This window comes from Strix uralensis, chromosome 11 (genome assembly GCF_047716275.1).
Source record: "Strix uralensis isolate ZFMK-TIS-50842 chromosome 11, bStrUra1, whole genome shotgun sequence".
Taxonomy (NCBI): Eukaryota; Metazoa; Chordata; class Aves; order Strigiformes; family Strigidae; genus Strix; species Strix uralensis.
The window spans coordinates 8,163,657-8,191,601 of record NC_133982.1 but is presented as its reverse complement, the minus strand read 5'-3'; the positions used below and the strand labels follow the sequence as shown (position 1 = coordinate 8,191,601).

General features: G+C 37.4%; 1 protein-coding gene across 11 annotated transcripts in view; it reads right to left on the bottom strand.

Moving 5' to 3' along the window:
- OTUD7A (OTU deubiquitinase 7A) overlaps positions 1-27,945 on the bottom strand; it is a 214,756-nt gene that overhangs the window by 27,987 nt on the left and 158,824 nt on the right. For 9 of the 11 annotated variants that reach the window (XM_074880382.1, XM_074880386.1, XM_074880392.1 and 6 more), the window contains 5 exons: positions 16,120-16,302; positions 12,845-13,063; positions 4,462-4,563; positions 2,813-2,940; positions 1,022-1,134 (listed from right to left, as the gene is read on the bottom strand). In XM_074880382.1, the coding sequence (XP_074736483.1) occupies positions 1,022-1,134; positions 2,813-2,940; positions 4,462-4,563; positions 12,845-13,063; positions 16,120-16,302 (745 nt within the window). Of the gene's footprint in view, positions 1-1,021; positions 1,135-2,812; positions 2,941-4,461; positions 4,564-12,844; positions 13,064-14,851; positions 14,922-16,119; positions 16,303-17,989; positions 18,127-18,780; positions 18,864-19,253; positions 19,342-27,945 lie in introns of those variants that run through there. The other 2 variants (XM_074880393.1, XM_074880394.1) reach the window with 2 other exon arrangements.

Sequence of the window (27,945 nt, the reverse complement as noted above, 5' to 3'; positions counted from 1 at the left end):
TCATAGAAACAGAGACATACCCCTATGCAAAACCTTCTAGCAACATCAAACTTTAATAGCATGACAGTGAATCAGTTTAATTTGAAATAAAACCCCATACAATCCTTATATAATGCTGCATTTGAGAGTACTATTTATGTTACATGGGTTTAATAAAAGCTTGAATAGTCAAAGAAAGGGCAACTGTTCCTAATGTGCAATATTAATTATAATTTTTAGTTAATTTTTTTTATAACTGTTCAAAGATTGAAGCAGAATATTGATTATTCAGAAGACCACAAAGTATAACTCGATATTCTACTTTCTGTTTAAAAAGACACTGCATCCAAATATTTAATTTTTAGCTTTAACACCAAAAATATTACTTTTTTCCCCTGTACGTTTAGGGTTAATAGCATTTTAAAAGTAGAAAATGTGAAGAGTTACTGGGTGACTTGCCCTCAAAAAAGATCTCTGAAGATTTTCGATTTGAACTACAAAGCAAAAAAGGACCAAAATAAATGTATCGATATGAGAAGATGGCATTAAAGCTGTGCTAAAGCACAGAAAAGGTGATATCTGGGCACAAACTACTTTCTTCTAGAATGCTCTTAGAAGATGTGATGTTATTCTGTCATTCCATGTTTTAGTGAAAATATCTGAGCAGTGGCTATCTTTCTGCTAAGTCTTCCTCAAACGAAAAGCTACATATCTTCAGTGAGACGAGGCACTTCATCTCCTTGAAGCTAGATGCTACTGCCAACATGCTTTTTCCAGAAACTAAGAAATCAGGATTTATGAAATCCAGAGTCTTTTGGACGCAAAGTAACCTCAAGTTAGTGTGGTAACTGTACAAGGAAACTTAATCAAAATGATAAATATTATAATGGGATGTTTAGATAATTATATTCTACCATGCAACAAAATCACAACCAGTTGAAAAGGCACTTTGATGGTCCTATAAACATCTTCATTCATTTGTACTGTATTGTTTTCCTACTGAGAACAAAAACTAAAAGCTTTTGTCATACTCTAAACTTACCCACCACCAGTGCCTCCATTTTTGCTGAAATGTGTACGAGGCTCACTTGATGCCAGTTTAAGCAGTTCATTCCACTCCCGTTCCCATTCTTCTTCTGTATACACTAAACCTGACTATGAGAGAGAATTAAATTCCTTTACAATTATGCTGGTACAAAATGTAAGCAGAATTCTGCAGTAGTATTTACAACTAACTTATTTTGAGTTTCATACATGATACGGTTTAATATCTTGGACCATTAATGGTTCAACATTTCTATTCAGGTGGAAGAATATTAACTTATTAAAAGAAGATCTAAACCACTAACTGTATACTGGATTATATTTATAGATGTGGGTCTGCAGGTGCTAACACAGTGCTCCACTATTGGAGATCCAGTTATTCATACCCATGTGAATTCCTTGCAACCATCATTAGCATGCTTTTCTGCCCATTTCTGGAGGTTTGCTTTGTTCCCCAGTATCTGGAATAACTATGAATGCCCTCCTTGGGAGACAGGACATGCTTTCTCCCTGTGTTCAAGAGCAGTGCTTCTGTGTCCCTGTGTTTTCAGGCAGCCTGAAGTAGCCGAGTCAGTCACAACTCAGCTGTTTTCTCACTGACTGCTGCCAACAAAAAGCAGATTACAAATAAATCACAAACATCTAAGCATGTTCACTTGATTGCATTCAGGATTACTCCTGAAATTAGCTTTTCTAGTCATTGTTTAGGCACAGACATCTTCAGAAAACAATACATGCTGAAGTACAGCTTTTAATCAACAGTCAAACCAAATGATTTTAGTTAAGAAACATCCACTCAATATTTGGTCACAGCTCTAAGAATCCTAATTCACCCTTCTGGGGAAACTTTCCTAAATGGGGTTTTCTTTCTTTTGTGGATTTCATCCACTCATTTTGTAATGCTTGTGATAGCTAAATTATACACTTAATTTTGCAGCCCAAAATTTTCTACAGGTTCCAAACTCATTTTAGATGTTTGTAGACACAAAACTGTGCATCTTTATGCCCACAAAGCTAGAAACACATTTGCATTCTGACACAAAAATTCTAAATACAAGTATCTCTTTCCCCATGCAAAATGGAAGCACAGGAATTTGATAGCAATTAAAACTTTCACACCAAACTTCAGAAGAATCCTTTTGATTCTAAATGATATTAACAAGACTGTCTTCAGGCCACTGTTGTGTGTAACCCCAGCGAGCCACTAAGCACCATGCAGCCACTTGCCCACTCCTCCCCGCTCCCAGTGGGATGGGGAGGAGAATAAAAAAAAAAGTAAAAATCCCTAAAGCTCGTGGGTTAAGATAAGAGCAGTTTAATAACTAAACTAAAATTATAATAATAGCAACAATAAAAAAAACCCAACAACAATAATAATAGTAACAAAAAGGAATATAACAAAGAGAGAGAACTAAAACCCAAGAAAAGACAAGTGATGCACAATGCAACTGCTCACCACCTGCTGACCGATGCCCGAGCAGCGATCCACCCCTCCCGGCCAGCTCCCCCCGTTTATATACTGAGCATGATGTTCTGTGGTACGGAATACCCCTATGGCTAGTTCGGATCAGCTGTCCTGGCCATGCTCCCTCCCAGCTTCTGGTACACCTGCTTGCTGGCAGAGCATGGGAAACTGAGAAATCCTTAGGATAAGCGCTACTTAGCAACAACTAAAATATCAGTGTGTTATCAACATTATTCTCACACTGAATCCAAAACATAGCACAGTACCAGCTACTAGGAAGAAAATTAACTCTATCCCAGCTGAAACCAGGACAGCCATACAGACCTCCTTATTCTGCTGGGTCTGTTGCCATCTCCATCTTCTTTTCAGTGCTTCCCTTTCAGCTCCACTTCTCATCATAGTATAGAGTGCTTTACGTAAAACAAGGTCCCGGTCATGAAATCCCCACATCCCTAAAGTAGCACAAGACAACATTCAGTTTTAAAGAAGCTACAGTGAAATAGAAATAGTAAGTACTAACACAATTAATATTGCTCTATTTGCAAAAGAAGCATAGCTTATACATCATTTAAGAGTCTCCTTGGCAAATAATTCACTCATTTTTAAGGTTTCCTAAAGAAACAGTCAATATAGATAAGCTAATGAACAACAAGAGGGAATTCTAACAATGTTCAAACTTTGATTAAGGAATGACTGAGGATTTGAGTTGTTTCATTGTTTGCTTGCAGGCAACTTCAGCTTTGTTGTAAGCAATGGAATACGCAATGCACAGTCTGGTTTTAGCTGTAGTTGCCAACAGAGCTCGCAGACACAAGAATGCTAATGACAACTGCAGGCACTTTTGTGAATCGCAGATGATACCAACACCCAAAGGCCTCTAACTCTTCATCAGCATGATGGTAAATTTCCTTTGGCTTCAACATCCCAATAAAGAGACAAGCAGTCAAGATGATTGGAAGTCTAAAAATACAACCAGCCACAGGCTTTCAAGCTCATTCTAAGATAATAAAATGTCTTCATGTAGTTGAGAATAGAAGCCTACAACAAAAGAGAGCAGAGCTCTCACCAAGATGCCCATAGATAGCCACATTTCAGTTCCCATATTGTCATTTGCTGGCATTAAATATGTTTATTTAACACTTTGAAAGTCAAAATACTCCAAACATTTGCTGTAAATAATATACAATTCCTCCTAATTAAAAATGAAGTGGACAAAGATAAAAGGATCCTTGGAAACAGCAAAAGCTCTTTTCTTACTACTTCTTTCAAAAAGAAGAGTCTCTTCAAAATATTAAAAATCCCAGTGTTTTTTAAAAAGCCACCTTTTGGAGTTCTGCTGGTGGAAGATTTTAGCAACTGCAACAAAATATATGTTACCTCATAATATGTTAGGATATAGAAGGTATATCAAAGACTTCCAGCTTCAGAGGTTTCTACTTATTTGATATGAAGAAAGGCTTCAGAGATCTTTTATTAATGATTAATTAATCAATTGGAAGTTATTTTAATTCACCCCAAACCCTGTTTCCCATATATACAAGGAACCAAGGAGAGATAATAGCTAGATATTGCATTCCTCAAGACAGCGAGAGAACTGTTCACCAAAAGTCAGAGAATGAATGCAATTCCTTGCCCACAATGAGGACAATCCTGCAGAAACATTTGGAATTTGCCTGTTCCAGAGCTGTCAGGTTGGGCTCTGTAAGGAATATGCAAATCACTGGTGTTTCTGATACATGGATTTTGATACTGTTCCAATTATACTTCTTTTATAACCTGATAAAACTTTTACCTTCCTCCCTCAAGCATGCCTAAAGCAAACAATGCTTAAGTGAAATTTGAATAATATATTGCTCTAGAACCAGGCTTTTAATGAAAGTCTTTGCATCTCTTTGTTTCTGAGCTTTTGCTGGGGATAGAGAAAAGTGGTAAATATTTTTGGCAGAAGGTTTCCTATAAAGACTCTCCCTTACCTAAAGATGCAGCATGCAAGAGGCAGTTTCCATCACCTGTTGTAGCCAAGGGAAGAAGACGTTTGCAGCTTGTACACACTGTAGACCACCAATTTAGTCGTCCTGAAAAGAAAGCATCTATTGAAATGGTGCAGTGGATACTACAACAGGGTGCATACTGTGTACAGGCATACAGCGATGATGGGTAATGTTGAAGGTTAATCATGAACATCCTTTCTGCCAAATAAACTTAAATGTAATGTCATAAGTGAAAACTGAAAAGATTAGAAATAAGAGGCAGATTAACTATTCTCTAAATGTATCTGGAATAAGAAGAGAGCACCTTTAATTAATTTACATCTTCCATTCTCATACGCTGCATTCAGGAATGGATTTCCAAGGAGTTCATTGCCTAAATATCATTATGAGTCTTGATATCAGTCCCCAAACATAATTGACATTGGCCTCCCATACACAGATGACAAATTATGTTACATTAAGAAAGTCTCAAAAACCAAAAGTAATATGTATGTGTTGATCAAGATATTTTACTGTTTGGTAAGTTTATTTAGTACTATTGTTTCAATCAGATGGATTGTTTCAACAGCTGACTCTCCTCTCATTTATCACAGTGTAAATCATGATTAGACCTACTAAAATCAACAGCTACACTACCAGAGAATTAAAATGAGACCAAATGCATAGCCCAAGGTACAGGATAGCATGTGGCTTTTCTCTTTGGGAACCTTTAAAGACCACTTATCGATCACTGCTACATGAAGCACGTTTTACAGATTATAAAACAGAGATGGATTATGAGAAAGACTGACAAGAGATATTTGATGTATCTAGATGAAGCAAATAAAGCCATGAAGAGTATCGGTGCCAAAGTCAACACTGAAAATACATAATTCCTGGCACACAAGTTGCCATGTGGCAGCTTACTGGAGTGTTAAAAGTCTTGGTTAAATGGTCATGTGAACATTTCTAATACAAAGAAAGAGATTGTGACTAACTGTAGAACATCTTTGGGGATAAGGAAGAGCAGATGATTAATAATCATGAGTAGACCTGGTGTATTTCCCAAGACTTTTGGAAAGTCTGTGGGTAATGCACAATTGAGTAATTGAATGAATAATGCAATAGGCAGCCTGTGGTGACTCCATTTCTTTCTTTGTCCTCTTCTGCAGACTTTTTCTCCCCTGATTTCTTTATTTGCAAGCTGAGAGGAAACAGCATCTATATATTTGTGCAGTCAGTCTTGCATTTAAGGTTAAATTCCCAAACCAGAAATAAGTTCAAGCACTGAAAAAGCTTTTCTCCATTAATATGTTTTCATTACAAAATTATACTGAAGTTTATTTGTAATGGCAGGTAATACATATTGTGCAAAAACCCAGTATAACAGTATTTTAACATGTGCCCCCAATTTCTTGTTCTGAGTAATAAGAACTATGTAATTAAATTTCTATTAGTCAGTAAGAGCTGAGAGTTACTATATTGTAAAGATGCATAGCAGCTCAACAACTAAACATATTTGGTAATCCTCATATGATTTTAGCAGCTAGTTTGTAAATGCCCAACATCTCAGACTAGGCTTATTGAGTTCTAAATTAAATATGCATTAAAGAAGCTTAATTTAAAGCGCTATTGGACAGCCTTTGGGAAAGATAAATCTGAAATAACAAGTTACCATTTTTAGCAACTCCTGTGTCTGTAGGCTGTGAAGTAACAACTTGCCACCTGCTTTTTTGCAGAATGTTTTGGTGGTATCATATTCAGTAATAAGTTATACCAAGCTGCTGCTTAAAGCATAGTTACAACACCTAAAACAGACGGACCTTAGGACTTAAGGGAATAATGAGTGGTATTGCTTTGCAGATTAACTAGCAGCTATTGGTAATAAATGTCAAAGTCTGGTGTTTATGAATCTTTTGAATAACAGGAGGTTTATATAAAAGTGATCTGCTTTCAAGTAGATTATGCAAAAAACGTTTGTGGACTTGGTTAACATCACAAAGCTTACGGCTGACTAAAAAATGAGCAGAAATGCATTGGATTCTATCAAAAAACTGGTGCATTTTCATTTTTCAGATCTAGTGGTTATAGTGGATGCCTTCAGGGTAACAACAGGAAAACGGAGCTTAAATGAAAATGGGAAACAGTTCTGCCTCAGGCTTATTTCTGTCTGCTTTGATCAGACAATATTTAGGGACAAACTGGACCCATTTCTCACTCTCCATCCCTCTGTTGGTCTCCTACTTGATCTTGCTTCTTTCTTTCTCAATATCTATTTAATCTTAAAAAACACAATTTCAAGAAATTGTTCTGTTGTTTTACAGCAAAAATACTCTGAGAATTAATATTACCATTTTCTAGTACATAAAAATTTGATCTTAATTTTAGATCAAGATTAACAGCGCTATCCAGGTCTATGATCTCGCAACACACAATCAGGGAGGCAGACATGAGCACAAAATATTGCCCTTTCTTTGCATGATACTTAAGACTTCAGGTGCAAACTCAAAAGAAATATTAACAGAATCTAGTATCCTCCGTGGCTGAAGCAGGCCAGCTATTTCTGTATTCTGATATTATCCTAGTCCTGCACTACATAGTGTGTATTAGACTTCACATAATACAAAGCATATATTGGCTCCCCCTGCTCCCTTATTTGCAGGGCCCAACAAGAACCAATCATTCCTAGACAGAACCAGATATATATATCTTGTATTCCATGCAAAGAAGGTAAGCTGAATCTTAGAGAAAGTTAATGTTGGAGTATTATTAATAGACACTAGAAAGGTTTAAGTGTTATTTTCATAAGCTTCCATATAGTATTACAAACCACAGGTGTATTGTTTCTTGCCGCAGGATTTATGGGAGAGAATTGCCAAAGAGGATTCTAGACAGTTGTATGACCTGAATAACTCAAAAAGGCGGCAGCAGAGAACAGAGAATGCATTTCAAGTATTAACAGGGGCCAGGCTTGGCTTTCGCTATCAGCCTCTGATGCCTTATACTCTGGTACTATATAATGTAAGAAAGCATTCAGTATGATGTCTTCTATGCAAAACTCCATTAACAGCATAACCAAGAAGATAAAAATATGCAACAGAAATTATTCTAGTTCATGACTATCCCATAAAGATGCTCATAGAAAGCTGCCCTCCAGTTTACTAATCCGTGATAAAGTATTCATTGCCCAAACATGCACAAGGTTGGTGGTACACATACAAACCAACCAAATTCAAAACAAACATAAGGTTACATAATACTAAAGAACCTTTATAGAAACTCGGCATAGATCCTTTGTTCCCTCTTCATTTTCGCCAGTGCAGGTTTTCTTACTTCTGGTGTAAGCTGCTCATAAACTAAATGGCTTTACAGAGTTGGGATTTTTCTTGCAGAACTAACCACCAAAAAGTTACAAGGACTTAGCGAACAGCAACTTAATATAACTCTCTCTTGACAGGGGAAAAGAACATGCTACAAAGGATGAGCCCCCTCTCAAGTGCTATATGATCGAGTGCGTTGAAGTTTTGCTGCAAAGCTAGATTGCGTATCACTACCTCCACGGCAGTCAGTTTCTTGCCTGCAATGCCACTGTGCATTTATCGTACTAAAAGTAAGTCAGAATTCTTACAGAAAAAAATGGAATACACCTTAAGAGAAAACAAAGAATGGTTAAAGATGGGAAAAAGTGTGAAGTGTCATGTCACAGCTTGTACAATTTTACCTCAGATTGAGTGTGATTGTCTTTTAATGCACTTCACTGTGTTATTAACAGTACTCTTTCATACAGCCAAGTAAACCAGTCCTAGGCCAACTCCTCAAAAACACTGACAGAGCAGACATCTCACTGAGGAAAACAAGTCAATCTGTGCACAGTGGGACTCAATGTCCAGTTGCCTGTGTTTGTTGTACGTGTGGCTGAAGGTGAGACTTCTGATGGCTTTTCTTTAATTTGTAGTTGGGCAACCTGGAGGTCTTTCCCATGTGGATTCTGCAGTGTTTAATAAACAATATTCACATTGCAAGTTTTTATTCTGTGAAAATACTAAAAATAAGCTAGCTGCTTATTTTAATGAAACTTGTAAAAGCTTACTCACAAATATGTTTGAAATTGACAGTTAAATTTAAAAAATAAACAGTGGTATGATCTTAGACAGCTTGATGACACAAGCTCAGTTTCCTTAAGAAACTAGGCTAAAACCAGCCTTTCTTCCATTTCTCCAGCACATCATATTTCCAGAAATCCAACTTTCATCCATTCCCCAAGACAGCAAGTCACAAAAGTAACATTTTCAACTTCCAAAGCAAGTCTAACTCTGGACATGCCATATATTCCCAAAAGAATGGTTCACCCTAAACACTCACTAACTCCCCTTTGGACTCCAACAGCAATAACTGCTCTGGGGTGTGCATAGGACTGACTTGCTAAGTCAGCAGAGGATTACTCAGCCCACTCAGAGTAGTCAGACAATTAGCAATAGGTGCAGGAACCTCAAATCCAGTTTTCAACAGAGGTACTTCTACACTTTACATGTTTCTTACATGACTAACTAAAAGAATTTATTTGTTTATTTTTAGTTTCAGCCCCTTCATACAATAAATGTGTACTTGCAAGTATTGAAGTGAAAAAACTTTCCAAGAACAGATTTTGTACATGAGCTTATATTAATCATTCAGTGACTGCTTACTTTTTAAAATAAGTGAATGAATAAAGCATTTACCAATACATTTTCTGTACTTCAAAGAAAGGACCTTCTTGTAGGAGCTCTCTCTTTTAGTCTAGATCATGAAATCAGCTTCGCAGTAGCATCTGCAAGGCTATTCATATTTACTGATGTCCTTGAAATGTAATGTTGAGCTGTGCATGTAGAAATAAGTAAAACTGAGCAATCAAGTAAATGCTTCTCTTTTAGCCTGATGCATAAGCAACACAGACTCTGTCACAGAAGCTACTGACCAGAATGCAAATGAAAAATCATAAAATAAGCTGGCACAGAGATATATGACTCGGCCTAACTGGCTGCAGATAACTGATGCTGACTTCAGTTATTTGCAGGTAACTGCAGATCCATTATTACCCGTTTTCTTAATATGTTTCTTTCATAACCCGGGAGAGCCTGTTTTCTACGACATTATTGCATTACATTCTACTCTGTGATACAATATTTGACATTCACATTAGAACTGAATTCCACAAGCATGCATTTCAAAGCTTGGAAATCAGGAATTAATACAGTTCTCTTGTAATTATACTGGTTGCTATCCCAGCACCCTGCATATAGTGTTTCTACAAAAAGCCATCCATTTTTCTTCAACAAGGCTTAATTGTAACAGTTTGAAATCAAACATTTACAGAATTTTGGTGGATTTGGTTTCGGGGATGTGAAACCCAGGCTTAAACATTATATTACTGTTTATTTTGCCTGTAGCTGCATAAAATGCTTCCCAGAAAACACAAATCTGAGCACAGAAAGAAAAGTGTAGGAAAGCAATATTCTTGAAGGTTCATACAGTTTACTTTTAACTTTTGTATTGAATTATATTTCATTACTGCAGTAGAAACTTTTTTTTTCCCTTTCATTAAAAACACTGTGTTAGATCAGCCATTCTGCCTATACTATGATTTTTTGAACTCATCGGTACAGCAGAAGTTGTTTTCATAATATCTCTCTTTGTATCAGCCTACACATTAATGACACACAGGGGAACATGTGTATATAATGAAAATCAATTTGCTGCAGCAAAATATTTAGAATTACAAAATTCCTTTCACACAGATTTAGTTTAATATTACCAGTATCTGAGCCATCCTCTGTTGAAGAACCACACTGATTACTGCACGAGCACTCAGAGATCAGTCTGCACATTACTTACAAGCTGACCTTGTTCCAATTCAGGCAATAATGAACAGCTGAGTTTATAAGATGCACAAAATCCCAAAATGCTTTTATGAATGTGGTGAATTCTGTCCTCTAAGAGAAATATTCAGAAAGTAATCACACAAGAGTAGGGGATACATTGCAGCAGCAGAGAGTAAGTAAATCATACTGCCTTTATCTGGGCCTTTACTTTATAATATCACACAGCATTTCTGAGTAAATCAGGAATTTTGCTCTGAGTTTCTATACAGGTAGGATGTAGCCTGAACATCCTTTCACGTATAGACGTAACGGTAGCAAGTGCCTAAGCATATAAAAAGAGAATGTAAAAACCTTACAGGCTTTTATAGACATCCAGCTCATACGGCCACTTCAGACAACACATGTGACAATCTGTTAATAGTAATTTTGCTCTCCCAATCTATGTTTTGTGAGTAGTAACCTGCTCCATGTTCCTAACAAAGTTTCTCCCCCTTTTGTCTAATCAGCTTTCCCCACTGCCATTTCTCTTGGAATTCATGCCCTTAAACCCAAGCACACATCTCTCTCTTTCCCTTTAACAATATCTCCAACCTCAGCTACAGAAGCTACTGTCTTTCCTGAGGCTTGTTTTGAAATAGATTTTAGGCCCTCTGCAGGAAATGCACCTCATCTGTTCTTTTTTTATGTTATTGACCCAGCCATAGTCAAACTGGGCCCTGTTGGGAGAGCCAATAAAATGTCTAATGCCAAGTGACTTCCCTATTAATTCACTCTCTTTATTTCAGACAATATGTCTAACATAGGCAGGAAATAAAAGGAAACTGAGTATCTTTATGTCTTAAATAGAGACAAAAGGTCAGTTTACATGAAGTCTTTCATGATTTTCTTAAATACTGACTGTTTGATCTGTTAAACTTACTTGAACTGAAGAACTGTTTCCCAGGAAGTTCCAGTTTATTTGAATTAAATGCTCACATAATAAACTAAGTTTACACAGGCTACAAGAATACCTGTGATCAAAACCACAAGCACTTCAAATGGTCAAAACACTCTCCTTTCCAGGACGCAAGAGGCTCTGGGGAGGAAGGGACTTTTCCAGTGTGAGTCAAGTTACTGCCCTAATTAAAGTAACGTGAAGAAAAGAATAAATCATTTATTCTAATTTTCAGAGAGATTTGAGAGAAGAATGCTAAGAAGCAGCAAATGCAGTAGTTTCTGCAGCCCTATTTCAAGTTCAAAGCCAGCCAGCTCTGTATGAATTAGAAGATGTCAGCTCTAAAGTCACATGTTCCCTGATTTTAAGGTCAGAAAACCACTGTGATGCTCTAGTTTGCACTCTTGCAGTAACTGAATCTAAAGGCTGTAATTGCACTGAAGCGGGTAGGTCAACAATAATACTGTAGCAAGGTATTTTCTGATAGCCCTATGGAATTTGGAGTGTTTGGCAGAGCTGCCAAAGGAAGAGCCATCCTGTTTTTTCCCTGTCCTCCTTGTCTTAGCTGGTTCCTAGAGAAACTAGATATATTTTCTTGATAGGTGACTGACAGTTTTCATACTTCATAGTTCCTGGTAAGCATTCCTGCATTATTTTATACTGCTATTTTTTCCAGAAGAAGGCCTTCTGAATACTGTTTGGGTCTGTGGGTTGGTTTTTTTTTCCTTCTGAAGTATTTACTGTTTGATGCTATTATATAAGTATGTCTTGCTTTTCAAACACCAAAGCCAAAAAATGAGCACATGACAATACATGGTAAATATTGTGTGACACCTGATTAGCAGAGGTCCTGCCTAAATACTACGATGCAGTGCCCTGATCAGTAACAAGCAACAGTTAATCAGTTTGAACACGCACAGTATGACTATGCACAGAGTTTTAAGAATGAATTCTCAAGGTGAATACATAGCATTACACAAGCCAGTACAGCAATCAACAGAGAAAAGCAACTGGCTATTCAATATTCCACAGGCAGTCATGAAATCTGATTTTAGAACTCCTTTATATCACCAGAGTTGGGCATTTCACACTATATAGATGTGTTCATTTCACGGTTCATTAATACACTTGCTATTTCATAAGGCACTGATACTAATTTTAAACACTTTCTCCATATCTTTCAAAACTGAATTAAAACTTCAAACTACTAATAAACATGAACTAAAATGAATTTTCAATACATAAAATACACATGCAAAAGGTATTTTCTCAAGCTGCAACAGAACTTCCTTTTTTAGTCATTGCAATGTAACTTCTCATGAAAACTGGAAGTACCAACCCCCTCCAACCACCCAGACTTACATCCTTCTCTACTGCATGACTTCCCCATCAGTCCTCCTTTCCTTCCTCCCTCAATTTGTTTTATTAAGTAAATTTGACAGTTTTCCCTATAATGTTTTAAAAGAAACAGAGGATCACTCTCTGGCATTTATTTCCCATGCAGGATGCACAAGCTCCAGAATGAAGCATGATTACAAATGTCAACCAAAATGTCAAGATTGCCCAGCTGCTGACATCTGAAGTATTTACCCACCTGCTTGCTCCAAAGCAACCATTGTTGCCTGCTCAATTAAGTCACGTTCAATGAAGCTTCTGAAATCTTCACTGTACACGCTAAGGTCTGGTAGTTGGAATGTGTAGATGGGCATCTCCAAAGGAAACTGTTCGTTGCTGCACTCATTTGCTACATGTGATCGAGCAAGGGAGACTATGGCTGAGCTGGCATGAGAAATACCTCTGGAAAGACGCTTTTCTGTAGAGAAACCAAAGAGATATTATAGCCTGTAAGACTACATAAAAGACCAGTCAATACCAAGTCTGGCGAATACCTGTTCATTTCACTTATGAATTTATTCCCCTGCTTTTTGGTCACCTTTTTTGGGTTATTTCCCCATGGTAAAAGATTGCTTAGTTCTTACTATGGATCCCTATGGCAAGTCCGAAGAACTTCACTCTCCTTCTAGCAAAAGAGATAAACACTAGAAGTAATGAGACAAGTATTTCTGTAAAATTGTTTTTGAATGTATCTTAAGTTTCCAAAGATGCACTGGAAGAAACATTTACTGGCAGTCAGATGATAATCAATTAATGTTTTGAACTCTTAATTTAAGATGACTTCTTGTGAACCAAAAAATCCATCATTGCACAATCACTTCATATCGAATGTGCCATACTATTTTAATCTCCAAACAATCTACCTGAAAGCAATTTTAACATCATTATGCTCAATTTAAGACAAACTCAGTTTTTATGCATATGTGTTTTTTAAAATCCTGATCCAAGAAACAATATATAGTTCAAAAAGAATGATGAAATTAACAAGCCTGGTACAAAAGAATGCATGATTTTATCAAAACAACTATGAGCTAATATCTTATAATTTATTGAATTTCTCCATGAACAACTGCTATATAAGAAGCAGTAAAGGGTCATTAAAGCAAAATAAGTATTAAAATGTTAAGAAAGGGACAAAACATTACTATCATATCATTTCACTTTACTATATCAGTTCTGGTATCAGCAAATTGTAACAGAAATACTCAAGTGCTTAAATCGTGAATCATTCAATCAAAACTGATAGAGAAACTTTCCCTCTGTTTAGTTTCTGCCCTGTACATGTGTTTGCATTTTTAAAAACTGAAATGAACATTTTGTAGATGCTTAAAATTTATGTTCATCAAACGTTACTAGTCTTCTCTCTCTGAAGTTTAACATTCAGCATAAAGTCTCCTTCTGCATCTGAGAAGTGGCATTCCTTAGAACCACAGTACCACTGCCTTTCTGTGCTTTAAGCACTGACCTCAGGTCTTCTACCGAGTTGTGCTCTCTCTAGCCATCCCCCACAATGGGAATTATCTTAAATTAATACTAGAAGGTGTCCTGGGCATTTTACTGAGTTTTATTAGTGAGCTGACACCAGGTTATGGAGTTTCTTACACTTCTGAATATGCAGAAAGCTTCCTGGCAGGATTTACATAATGTTAAGTTAGATAATATTTTCATTGATTTTCCTTGAAAATGGGTACTTTATCCTACTGGAAGCTTTTGTAAAGAACTATTTGGTGCAACTTCACTTCTGTAGCTTCATAAATACTACCATAAATGAGCCTTTAGTGATCAACTCTCAAACATGTACAATGCTATATTAAAATAAAAGATACTCCTGTACTTCCGTGCCTTCAGAAATTAACAGAGAAACTTACTTAAATGCAGCTTATCCCTTAAGCTAATGGTGTTTTTAAAACATCCCAAACTGACTAAAGTTTATTAAAAAAATATTTTTCCTGCAGTTTGTGAACCTTTGTTTCTTTAATGGATCAAAGTTGTTCTAATTTTATGAGTTAAATCGCACTCCCTAAAATATCCCAGTATTTTTGGGGGAGGGTCAGAAGGTTTGATTACATTTCCATTTCTTTCTTCTCCCTGTACATCTCAGTTAAATCACTTTTAAACAGGGGAACTGAAGTATAGGATAGCATCTCTGTTTGACAACCCCTTGGTACCACTCCATCCCCCCTTCCCACCACAGTCCAGCCCTCACCTGTTGGCTGCATCCTCCACTCCAAGTACTTGGTCCATAACAGGACCCTCCTTTCCTTTCTGTGCTCCTCCCTGAACATCCTCCTCACTCCAGTTTCACATTTCAGTCAGAGATGGCGCTCTGATCATGAAGTCATCAGTTATGCATTGAATTGGTAGGAAAGTTACTGTCAGTGCAGACATTTAAAGCCAGGCTTACACCCACTAAAATATCAAATGGCCATTTCAGTGTAAACTGGGCAGTTTAATAACATGGAATTTTAGAGTGAGCTATATCCTTATGAGGATGAAGGGACACAGTTTTATCAACTACAGTGTGCTACTCTTCCTCCATTTATTCGTACTCAGTGCTTTTAAGGAGTCACAAGAAGCACTACAGTTCCTTTTTTACCAATAGAAGTTATCAATTTTAAAAAAGCTTTACTGACACTCCTAAGTACTGATGCCATTTCCTGTTTAATAGGAGGGAAGAGCCAGCAAGAGAAGGGAAGACTTTCTGTTCCTTTAACGATTACATAGAAAGCCATCACCAAGCTAGTTCTATTACCTCCCTACGTGACAAGCTGTCAGACCTGTAGATACATTTTGGTGCAAACTACAGTTACTTGATAAATTAATATTAAAAAAAAAAAAAAGGCATTCCAACAGTCTGAGACAGATAGACATCTGAAATAAAACCTATAAGAGGTCTGCAGACAAAAAAGTAAATTCTAATGCTTATCATCCTGTACTGGAAATTATCTGCTAGAAGTAGTTGACTCATTTTTCTTAAGGTTTCAATTTCTATTTGGCAGGGGATAGGAGGTCACCCATTCTTCTGTGGAACCATAAAAGAACAAAATTTTAAAGCTGAAAGTTATTAATAGATTTCATAAACCCTAATCACATATGGTGAATAAGAATGCAAAGATTGAATTATGGATTTTTTTAACTTTTTTTTGGTCTCAATAAGCATAGAAAACTACATACAATAGTTGTGACACCCTCTAATTAATTCCTTTTATATATACCACAGGAGTGCTTGGGGACAACATATTTTTGTACTTTAATCTCACATTAACAAAACAACTTGCAGAACTGAGGCAAAACTCATGTCAACTGAAATACATGAAACGTAGGGTCCAGCAGCAGCTCTGTGAATCCCATCACAATGACACAGTTCACAGGCTGATGGCAAATGACTTCCAACTCCTTGCAGACAAGCACAACTTGCAAGCAGACAAGCTAGATAGCTGCTTGTCCACAAAAGCCCTGGAGAAGAGCTCTTACCTTGAGCAATGTCATCCTGCCTTTGCAGGCAGGGCCGCTCAGCCTTCGTCACCTGGGGAGGCTGCTCTGGCTCCTGCTGCTTGTAGTATTTGCCCTCATTGAACACCTGTGGCAGGTTGGCGGTGTGTACCTGCCGGAGCTGCTCATAGTCATTCAAAGCTGCTGTCAAGTCCCAATTTTTGCCTGCCAAATAGCAAAAGGACATTCTGCTCACATCTGTACGTGACCAGATTGATAACCTGGAAATCATCTTCATATGCACTTAAAATATAAACTTAAACAGACAAATCACTGTCACTTAAAGCATCAGCAAGGAAACAGAGGATCTTTGGATAAAACATTTTTACAACCACTCCTCCCTCAACAAAAATGCACAGCTGATAAACATCTTAAAAGTACACAGCAAATGGACAAAGATAGAAATCTTTTTATTTCTCTTTTAAAATTTATATTTTAGTTTTCTTTACATCATAATTGGAGAAGACCTCAGGAAAGTTCTTGTCCAACCTCCTGCTCAAAGCAGGGTCAGCTATAAGATCAGACTAGATTGCTCAGGGCTTTATTCAGTCTGGTTTTTAAAACACCAAGGATAGAGACTGTACAACCTCTCTGGGCAAACTGTTCCCACATTTGACTATCTTCATGAGACCTATGTCCACTGTGAACCTCTCTTGTTTCAACTTATACCCACTGCCCCTTGTTCTCCTGCCACACACCACTGTGAAGAGCCTGGCTCCAACTCCTTGATGACCTTCTTACTAGCACTGGAAGGCTGCTGTTAGATCCCCTCAAAGTCTCCCCATTTCCAGCCTGAACAAGCGCCACTCCCTCAGTGTCTCCTCACAGGACTTGTGCTCCACCCCCAACAACCTTTGTGGCTTACCCCTGAGCTCAGTTCAATTTATAGATGTCTTCCTTGGACTGGGGGTGGGGGGCAAAATTATACACTGTATTATAAATTTCTAAGAAGTGCTGAGTAGAGAAGTATGAATCACTTCCCTCAATCCATGGGCTACGGTTCTGTTGATATAACTCAGCATATTGTTGGCCTTTGTAGCTGTCAGGGCACACAGCTGGTTCATGTGCAGCTTGCTGGCTACCAAGACCTCCAGGTCTTTTTCTGCCAAGCTGCCCCCCAGCCTATATCACTGCTGGGGGTTCTTCCTTTCCAGGGGCAGAACTCCAGTGTTCATCCTTGTTCAATTTTATCAGGTTCCTCCTGGTCAGTTCCCTCGCTCTGTCTAGGTTTCCCTGAAGGGCAGTTCTGCCCTTGAAGACATCAACTGGTCCCCCCAGTGGTGTCATCTGCAAACTTGCTATTGGCTCACTGATAAAGACTTTAAACGGGTATAGACCCCTGAGGTACAGCATTTGTTACCAGCTTCCAGCTAGAACGCTGTCCATTAACCACCACCCCCTGAGCTTGACCATCAAAACAGTTATTTGCCCATCTAGTTGTCCACCCATCCAAACTGTAAAATCTTAACTTGAATATAGCAGTACTGTGGGAAACAGTGTCAAAACCTGCTAACGTTGAGGTAAAAAGGTATCCACTGCTCTCCTCTCATCTACAAATCCAGACATTTTATCATACAAGGCAATCAACGCCAGGACTTCCCTTGCTCAGATTCCGATCAAATGGTTCCAGAAACTGGCAATTTAAGAAGAACACTAAATCCCGCAGAATTTAACATATAATAATGAGAGGCAGTAATAATTCACATCTGTACAGTTGTATTAATAATAAATAATAATTAGCAGCAATGATGGAAAGACATGACTGTTATAGCACAAAAGAATGAGAAACTTTCTTATCTTTCTATTCGCAGAGCAGCGAGAATGCAAAATATTTCAGGTCCCTTTATCTTACACATCAGAGAGGACTTGCTCTCTCAGAGATTTTAAAAGTCTTTCAGAAAGCAGATAATATAGCACAGTGTTTTGTAACAAAACATGCGGTGAGAGGATTCAGTGTGGTTCCATGTCTGTGTGAGCTGCTCACGGAACCTGCCAACACAGAAAAGATTTGCTTTCAAGCTCTCACTTCATCATATTGCTATGATCAACGATAACAGAATGCAAGCTAATATCTAGACATAAAGACATCTGTTTAGTACAGGTGGTGAAATGGTACTTGTCACTCTCAAAAAATAATAATGAAAAAAAAGTTAAGATGTTTGTATATTATTTTCAAAACAGTCCTGCTATATTAAAATACATAGACATCCTAGCATTCTCCAAGTGCTTGACTTTAACTGGAAAATTACAAATATTTAATAGCAAGAAAAAAGACCCCACTAATTAGATGAGACTTTCACAGCATTCCATGAGCACTTTTTCTGGGAATTCAAAAGTAACCTGATTCTGACTAATACATGATTTATTACATCATAAAAGGTTGTCACTTTATGTACTTTGAGAAGCTACATTACTTGAGTAGCAGTTAAAAATAATTTATTTGCTTACACAAAGGAGAATAAGCTGAAAATAGTACAAAGCAGTTTTATGCAGATAAAAGAGTCTTTTACTTCTTCTGTGAAATATAAAAACCTAACTGAAGTAGGAAAAAACCTGCACAAACAGCTGTTACCTACAGGGTTGAGCTAAAGTCTCTCAGTTTTGATGTACTAAACAAAATTGGGAAAGGAGAATTAGTATTACCAAGCAGGAATGTTATATACATCCACCATGTCAGTGATATGGAATCATTATATATGTTATGCTGTAATCTTCTATTAGAAAGCCTGTAGGACAAAATGTAAATTCAGTGAAAATTGTCAGAGATCCTAGAACAAGCACTTGAGTTATTGCCAGCATTTTTTTTCTAAAAATCCCATGTAGATTCAATGGCTATAATCCTGTCAGGGTTCTGCTCTAACTATATATATTGTCTGAATCAAGTTGCCCAACCCGAACAGTGAAGAATCACCATTGTGTTTCCAAGATTGACATGATCACATATCAAAGTTTGGAGTACAGCTTGCTTTTCTTTAGTCCTGTTTTTAGGAGGCACTTACAAGATGTTTTCTACATCTTCTCATCCATGAGGACAATAAAGTGAAACCTCTTTTTAAAAAGGGAAAGTGACAATAAATATAATTCTAGGAAATGTAGGTTTAAACAAACAGTATTACCCAAGTATTGGCAATGCTACAAGTCCAGCACTACATGACTCTGAGCAGCAACCTGGGTTTATTCAGTACAGATCCTGGAGTAACAGTCCTGTATTAATGGAACACAGAGAGCATTCCTCTAGTGTCAAGGCATTCCTTACAGGTCACCTGCTCAAGATTTTCATGTTTAAGTTCTGAAATCTAACAAAAATCACCGTGCACGTGCTATAAGTGGCCGCTGTGTGAAGGGGCTTTAACATATGTAACAGGAAAGCAGAAAATCAGTAGACTAACAGAAATCTCGCTGTCCTTAGTTTTAGGCCAAACGTAATCATATAAAAGCTCTACCATAAAAACTACAGTCAGCCTTCAGAAACTAGGCTCACAGTGCGTTGAATTTTAAACTAAATTTCATAGTGACTCTTGAGTTACACTCCAGGGTACAATGTAGCAACTGAACGTCCAATACAGACTTAAAACCATACCTAAAGTAAAATTTCTACATGTAAATGTATCTTACATAGAAATATTTTATTTTCAAATCTCTCCATCTCCCTGGAGTTGTCACCATTTCCTAACAAAAGCACCAATTCAGCACCAAAGCCTTAAACTTCAGAGAACCAACATAGGAAATGATTATTGGACTCACTTTCCCCAAATTTGCTGGAGCCTCCAAGCATCAGAATGCAAGAAAAAAATTCTACCAAATTAGAGAACATATTAAGTGCCCTTCCATCTCCATGAAATAGTGCTTTTGAGTATTAGCCACCCTAACTGACTAGCATAAGTGTTTTCAGCTACTCTCAGTACTGGAAACATGTAAACTTGCCTCCTTTGCCATGCCTTCATCTCATTTTGGTTTATATTTTCACAAGTAAATCCAAGTGACAGACCTTTTGTTCTTCCCATTGCCCGTAAAAAAGGAGAATTCATCAGTTTGTGAGGATTAAAGAAGAAAATTCATAAGTCAAAATAGAGGAAACTGAAGGCAGCAAAGAGAATTAGGGGAAAGGAAGAAAGGAAAAAAACAGAGGCATTTATAAATGACACTGTGTGAAGAAATACAAATAAGTACAAAAATTTAATGCAGTGTAAAATAAAAAAAATAGGTAAGCAGATCTAATAAAAAGTGTGATGTGATTTGGAGCACAGAAATGGACAGCAGAAGCAATGCACAAGCTGGGAACAAATCAGAAAGGTCATTAAATTCAGAGATGTCCAGAGTGGATGCTCTGAACAAGGATTTCTAGCAGTGTGACATGGCAGGTGAGAAAGTTTCAGCTGGAAGTTACTGAAGAAACTAGTGGGGCTTATGATTGTGGAGATGAACAGAGCTAACTCTGCCTAGCTCTCCTCCTTTAAACTTTGCATACCAAAAGCTTTTGAATTTCTAAACTAAGTTTTGAAAGAAGAAAAAAACCTGAGGTATGCTCAGAGTCAGCAACAACAAAAATAAATTCATATAACACTGAAATCAAATATATCTCCACCAGTGCTTCATGGGGTGCTTTTCACCAGTGCTTTCAGTCTTGCTACTTATCCAACAAGTTTCAGCAGCCTTCTGGTTTGAAGCAGACTGCATACAGTTCCTCTGGGTCCCTAGGAAAAGACTTAGTCTTTCTGTTATCTAAATTCTGTTTGTATGTTCCCTGTTCTTCTCTGAAATCTCCTAGCCCCTGCTTCTCACACAAGTCCCTGCTCTGTAATATCTTTTTTATTTTCTTTGTCATCTGCACAGGCTCTCAACAGAAAGGAACAATCTTTCCTATCCCACAGAGGTTACACCTGACATAGGCACGGACATGCCCTCCATCAGAAGGCTGAAGGAGAAGCAACAGGTAATTCATATATTTTGCACAGTTTCATCAACTAAATTAAGTCAAGTAAGACTTTTTGTTGCAATCTGACAGACAAAATCAACACAAGACTATATTTCAGATTGTCTGCTTTTTTTTTTTACTGTTACTTATCTGATGCACCCTACTGTCCACTGACTGCTCATTTCTTTATTTATATGACATATCATTGTATTTAAAAAGGTATTTCACAGGCTTAACAACGTTATTTCAGTACACACAATCACATCAGATGACGTCACTGGTAGCAGCACCACATCAGTTAGTAGCAACTGAATTGCTCCAGAGCAGCACTGACACAGTGGGTTTACATGAAAGGTTTTGAGTTTCTAACGGTCAGAGAACAAGTCAGCAAAAAGCTGGAGCAGCACAAAGCTGGTTAGAAAACACAGGTAGTGAATCATGATCAGGATGCGGGAATCAAATGAATCCACTAGCTCATCAGAAAGAATACTCCTACTGAACAATTATTTCCAGAACAGCTGCATATGCTATATGAGTCAGCAGGTGTAAAATTTAACAGGACTAAAAGGTCTCTGCTTTAAAACCAAGTGTTCCTAGTGTGGAGGAAAAACAACAAAACAAAAAAAGTGCAGCTGAGTAAGGAATGGAAGATGCACTCTGACTAAGGGCTGCTACTGACAGCAGTATCTGTATAGTGTCAGAGACATCAGGCATCTACATAAAAGCAAAATCAAAAAATAAATTCAGTTATACGATGAATTTTCTGTCCTAAATAATAGTTGCTTGAATAACAACAGGAGGTATTGTCAGCCTGAAGAAAAAACAAAGACTTAGATAAAACAATATATAATTTAAGATGCCACTTACTCCATTTTTGCCTTACCACCTCAAACCTGATCTCCTACTATGGAGCTCCTACAATGAATTATCATTCCAGATGATTCAGTTTTTCCTGATCATCAGAGAGGACTGCTCCCCCTGCCCCCCACTCTGCCCTATTTAGAGAACTTGAAGAGTCCAAGAAGCATTCAGAAGTGGGTTTCCCAATGATCTGATGCTCTGAGACCAAGCTGAGACACAGAAAATTTTCCCAGGCCCTGGTCCTGGATCCAAAAAGCCTAGCTTTCCCTAGGGCGCCTCAACCATGGACAACATAAAAGCACCAACAGTAGAAGAAAGGGGCAGGGGATGAGAACCGAGTGTCCAGTGCCAGGGCTTTCTGTGGCAGGTTCACTGGACTCCAAATCTCAGGCTAGAAAGAAGTTGAAAAGGAGGCAGTGATCAAGAGCATTCTCTATGCAAGAGTACTACTGCAGGATCCACAGAGAGCACGTTCCCACCTTGGCACACTGCTCTTTGGGCATCACATCTTTAGTGAACACTGGGGAAAGCTGTTTGCTATTACACCCAGCTTTTGAGAGAGGGGAAGGTTGAGGTGACCTCATTAGGACAGACCACATTGTGATCAGAGAAGATACCTCATTCCTTCACCTTTCCCAGCCCCTCCACCTTGCCTTCTTGCCCTTCTCAAGTTGTGGACACCATTCTCTCCTTAGAAAACGTGTGATAAAACAAACCAAAAACCGAGACCTAAATTTTTATATTTAGCCTTGACTACTATTGTTTTCCTCTCGAAGTACACTAGCAAGAAACCAGCCCACAGACATGACTGGGAATTAGCTGGACAAACTAAACATACTGAGCCAATAGGTTAGTCAGAACTTTAGAATAAAGCACTGTGATTATTTTCCTCAGACTCTGAAGCAAGGAAATTGCATGCATACCAATGAAGAGGTCAAACCAAACCAGAGTAAAATTCACAGGACAAGAAATATTCCTGTAGCTGTTTTTTTTGCATATCTGTTTCTGTCCCAAGCTGCATGTAGGCTGCATCATCCACCACACTGGATCCATGGGCTATGTACATACACATGGTATAGCACTATAACAAACGTGAAGTATTTACATAATTACTTTTTCCTGAGTGGAACCAGAAATGCTGTACTATCAGACAGCCAAGGTTTTGTTTGCCCAGTTATTATTTTAAAATATTACCTCTTTGTTGAATTTTAAACAAAATAATACATCACACAGTCTTTTAAAAAAAACCAAAACAATACAACTGTAGAGTGCTCTCTGTTGGAAGCTCTCGTGGAGAAGTTTCAGAGTGACCTCTTGACAAAGTCCCAATTTCTTTCTTTTAATATATACATATTTCCAACTCACTCCACATTTTAATAAACTGACCAGCTTGAAAGCTGAAATCTGAAAGCAGAGGAGCATTAGAGACTTTGGACTGTTTGCTTGAAACCGTTTGCTTCAAGACATACTGTAAAATTTTTCAGATGAGAAATACACTCTGCCTTCATAAAGATAGTACAGTTAGCACCACTCAGGTTTTACAGTAGTTTTCATAGCAGCTGCATTCACCCTTGTTTTTCTGGAGAATAAGGATCCAACTTTTTTTTAACCTAATCCTTCTCTAGTCAAGTCTTCAACTTGATTGTGCTGTGAGGAGAAAGTGACTTCTTAATGATCTGCAGCACATGAGTAATCCTTGCTCGCCCAATGGGAAGCACATGGTTTGTCAGATCGCAACTCGAACTTTCTAATAGCAAAAATCAGGCACCCGTTAAGCGCCTACGTTTGTTGTAGCGATACTAGATATTACTTTTTCAGGCAGATAACATTCAGTCAGCAAGACCTGGGTGACATGTTATTATTTAATCTTTGGGTTTTTTGCTTTTTATTGTTTTGGCTAAAACAGCTTAGCTTCGTAGGGTTGTAACAGTTAATAAATCTATTGTCTTTCACTTCTTAAATGAGATATAATAAAACTAGAGGACATTTATCACTAATTAGTAGGAATAGCAAGCATGCAACTATAAAACACTCCCCCCTGCCAAGCTTTCAAGTATCCACCTACTCCAATATGTTAAAAAGAACATTTGAAAGGTCACCAGCAATTTTTGATTTAATGACAAACAAAATGCTAAAAGGATGCCATTTGAGATGGGGAACTAGGAAAGATCTAAATAGTAAGGACGACAATGAAGGCCAACTTGTAGCAACAACATATACACGGGACTTCAGCAAAGGAAATTTTAAAATGGGCGGGAAATGCTGCCTAAAGCTAAACAGGACCAGAAACATATAAGAAAAAGGATGCAGAAGGGGAAGGCTAGACAGCATTAAACAAATTATGATGCAGCCTGTGTTTACAGTCCATGAACTGCTGGTGCATGTATCTAATAAGCAGAAGCAATAAAAATATCCAGTAAGAATTAATGTAAAACTTTCACAAAACAATAAAGGAAAAAAATAAGCCAAAACACAACACAGGTCACAGAGAAAGCAACTTGGACAAGATTACAGAATTATGTATTTCAGAAAATAAAAATGAGGTCTATAGAAACACAAAAAGATGACAAAACTGAACAAGAAACTAAACTGAAAGGAAGAGAGCATGCCAGTTTCCAATGTGACAAATGCAAGAAAGAAAAAAAGGTATTTTGGTGAGATGGCAGTAAAACTAAAAGGACGCACCCTTTGGAATTTTTAATCACTCTAATGAGGTACTGTATCTGCCCACCTACTTTACATTTAATGCTGTTTTTGTTGTTAGTGAAACACACACTTGAATGCAATACATTTAGAAAACTTTTTTAAAAGAGAAAGACTACTGAAGAACCAGTACCAGCAACGTAACTTTCAAGGTTTTTGTCACCATTTCTTAAATATTTTACTATCATTGACTGTATTTTTTACTAGCAAATTGGAAAAAAATTACAATGCCACTATTACTAAAGCTAATGCAAAGCATCCACAGGAAAAAAACCCCTCTCTATTAAAAAGAAATTAAAAATTCAACAAAGCGTCCCTGCCCACAGAACAGGAAAAGCCTTGCTGGCACACAAAAACTTTTGTTTTCAATACCATCCCAATCATTATAACTCCTTCAAGTCTACCACAGAGAACATGCTTCTGTGGCTCAAATGCTCCACGCCAGCGTATAGAAAGGTGTTCTCGGCATAGCAGCTGTCCCACAAATATAAAGCATCAGCTGTTGTGTGGGAGGCACATCATCTCTCCTTTTAGCCCATTTAACAGAACCAGCATTTTACATGAGACTATACTGTGGATCAGTAATAAATCAATTAAACAGGCACAGGAATTTTCAGCAGGAATGCTTGCTTCATGTAGTCCTTCTCCTTATGAGGGTGAAAGCTACCTGTAAGGATGCACAATCTGAGATGTTTACAAATAGCCAGACACAAATGCAGTATTTGGCACGCTGTATAACATACTTCTAAAAACAAAATGCAGGGCTCTTATTCCATCTACCTTGTTCTGTGCCATCTTTCAGCTTAGATTTTGTGCAGTATGCATGTTAAAAAGTAAAACAATATGAATCTCTACACCACAATGTCTTCCTTCCAAGAACACAGGGAAGAGTTCTTAGCTGAAAGTGTTGGCTACAAGGCTGAGCGAAATGAGAAACAGAGTTTTGCAGTTAGGTCTGAATGAGACAAGTCCTCACAATGTTTCATAGCATAAATCTAGTACAAGTGTTATGATCTTGACTCCCAAGTCATCAATCTGACCCAACAGAATACAGACATTATGGGACAACATCAACAGAGAGCAGAATAAGCTAACTTTCAGGTAGAGAAGAATAACCAACCTGAGGAATTCACTGAATATCAAGACACAATCTATTAAATGGACCTGTAAATTCAATTCGAAGCCATCTGTAAGTTCAATTTGAAGCCAACAAAGTAACACTCCAGGCTAATGCATTTATGACATAATTCATCAATCAATGCATAATGCATCAATCTCTTGCTGATGTGGGATTCATGCTTCTGTGTAGCTTTACACTTAGATTAAATCATTTGAAATTATCAGGTCCCCAAGAATTCTACAGTAAGGGCTCCTCATGAACAAGGATGTGCCTAATATAGACCAACTTATGGCCAACTGCAGCAAAAGAACAATTTCTGTTCCTGGGTTACGTGGGTATTCAATTATACAGAACAACTCAAAAAGGCCTGAAGGTTGTGAACTGATTTAACTCTCCCAAAACAGAGGAAAGCCTTTGAAATGCTTCCTTTTCCTATCAGCCTCAACACTGTCCTGCCCAGGTTTGAAGTTAACTTCTGTGCTCTTGATACCCTGTGTATTTAGGAAATGGAAATGTTCACATTTGCCACAACAGAAATTAAAAGCTGAGCACGGTTAACGTAAATCATCATGGACAGGAATTCTCCCTGTGTACTTCTGTATCTGGGAGGATGCTGTTTTGTGAGATGCTGTTGGTTGAGAGGATTCGTAATCGCCAATAATTACTTGAAAACTTGAATTTTATTTAGGACCAGAAGGGAATATTATTACCTTTATATAACTAGTGACATTGTTCAATCATTCTAATATCTTGTCCAAATCTTCGCAAGAGCCTTTATTTAAATGTCTTGGCTGAACCTGACTAACTTCAATCTTTTTAACGCAGCTTATGTTTATAGTTCTATGTGCTGGTGAAGTTACATTAACAGTTCTGAACTAGAAGATTTTACCCTCACAATTTCACAAGACTTTTTTTTTTTTTTCCATAGGACTCTCTCCAGGTATTTAAAATTGTCATTACAGGCACAAGGCAGAGTTATCCGCTAACTAACTAGTAATTCCAGCTTCAACTGCAAAAGCTCTTTTACTTCTTCAGTTATTCATAGTATTGATAAATTCTAGGAGATCTTTTACTGGATACAAGCTATTTATTAAACCTAGTAGCTTTAGGTGACTATGCTAGAAAGGCATTTGGAGAAATGATAAGCAGCTTTTGTCTTTCAAGATTGTTGATTGATCGTTAGCTGTGAACGGCATAAAGTGATCCTCATTTTGTGCCACTAGGCCAGTGCACAATGATTAAATTTTTATATATATATATAATCAAATCCCCCAAACTTGACAATCTGTTAAGATACAAAGTCTACCATCAGCTTCTTTCCCATGTAAGGAATTCTGTTCTTACAAACCAATTGCTAAAAAAACAATCCACAAGTTCAGTTTAAATGCTGTCACTTCTTCCTATTTGGCATGAAGTAGATCAACAAATATTAACAGGCATAAGACAAGAAGAACTCAAGACCAGCTCTATTCCTTCTGAAAAAACTTATATGCAAAACTAGGATAAAATTAGACCATAGATTTTAGAACAAGATTTAATTTTGGTCCATGTTCTCAAAGGCAAATAATGTAACAAGGACATTTTGTTAACATTTGCCTCATTTTCTGCTAGAATGCAAAGTTGCTCAAAGCTGAACAGACAGCTGGAAATTACAATTTTGATCTCTGTGTAACGAGACATTGGTAGCAGCTCAGCTTCCTCTTCCCTTTGCCAAGCCTTCCACAAGAGAACTAAAAAAGGAACTGTCTGAGGGAGAGGAGAATAAGAGACTATTTTTGGGGAGTTAGCTTTGTACACTCAATCACATGACAGCACTGTAAATTTCTCTCTCCCTCTCCATTAATTACATGCTTTTCTTCGAATTCTGCTTATAGACACTATTCTTTGAGAGATGTCTATCTACTGCATCTCCGTCATTTTCCATGGGGTCAGTTTCCTTTACCACGTACATTTCATGACTGGAAAGGCAATCTCCTGATTTCTGAATTAATGGTGAACTACATATACCTCAATTAAGCACTATATAAAGCTGGAAATAGACAGCAATTATTTTTATATAATGGTGAAATACTACCCCATCTATATAAATAAATTAAACCATTTATACAAATAAAAGGACAGTTTTTCAGTTAAATATATTACTTTTTATGCAGTTTGAATTTTTTATGTTTATATTAATTTTTATTATTGTAGTATTATTATTGCCAGC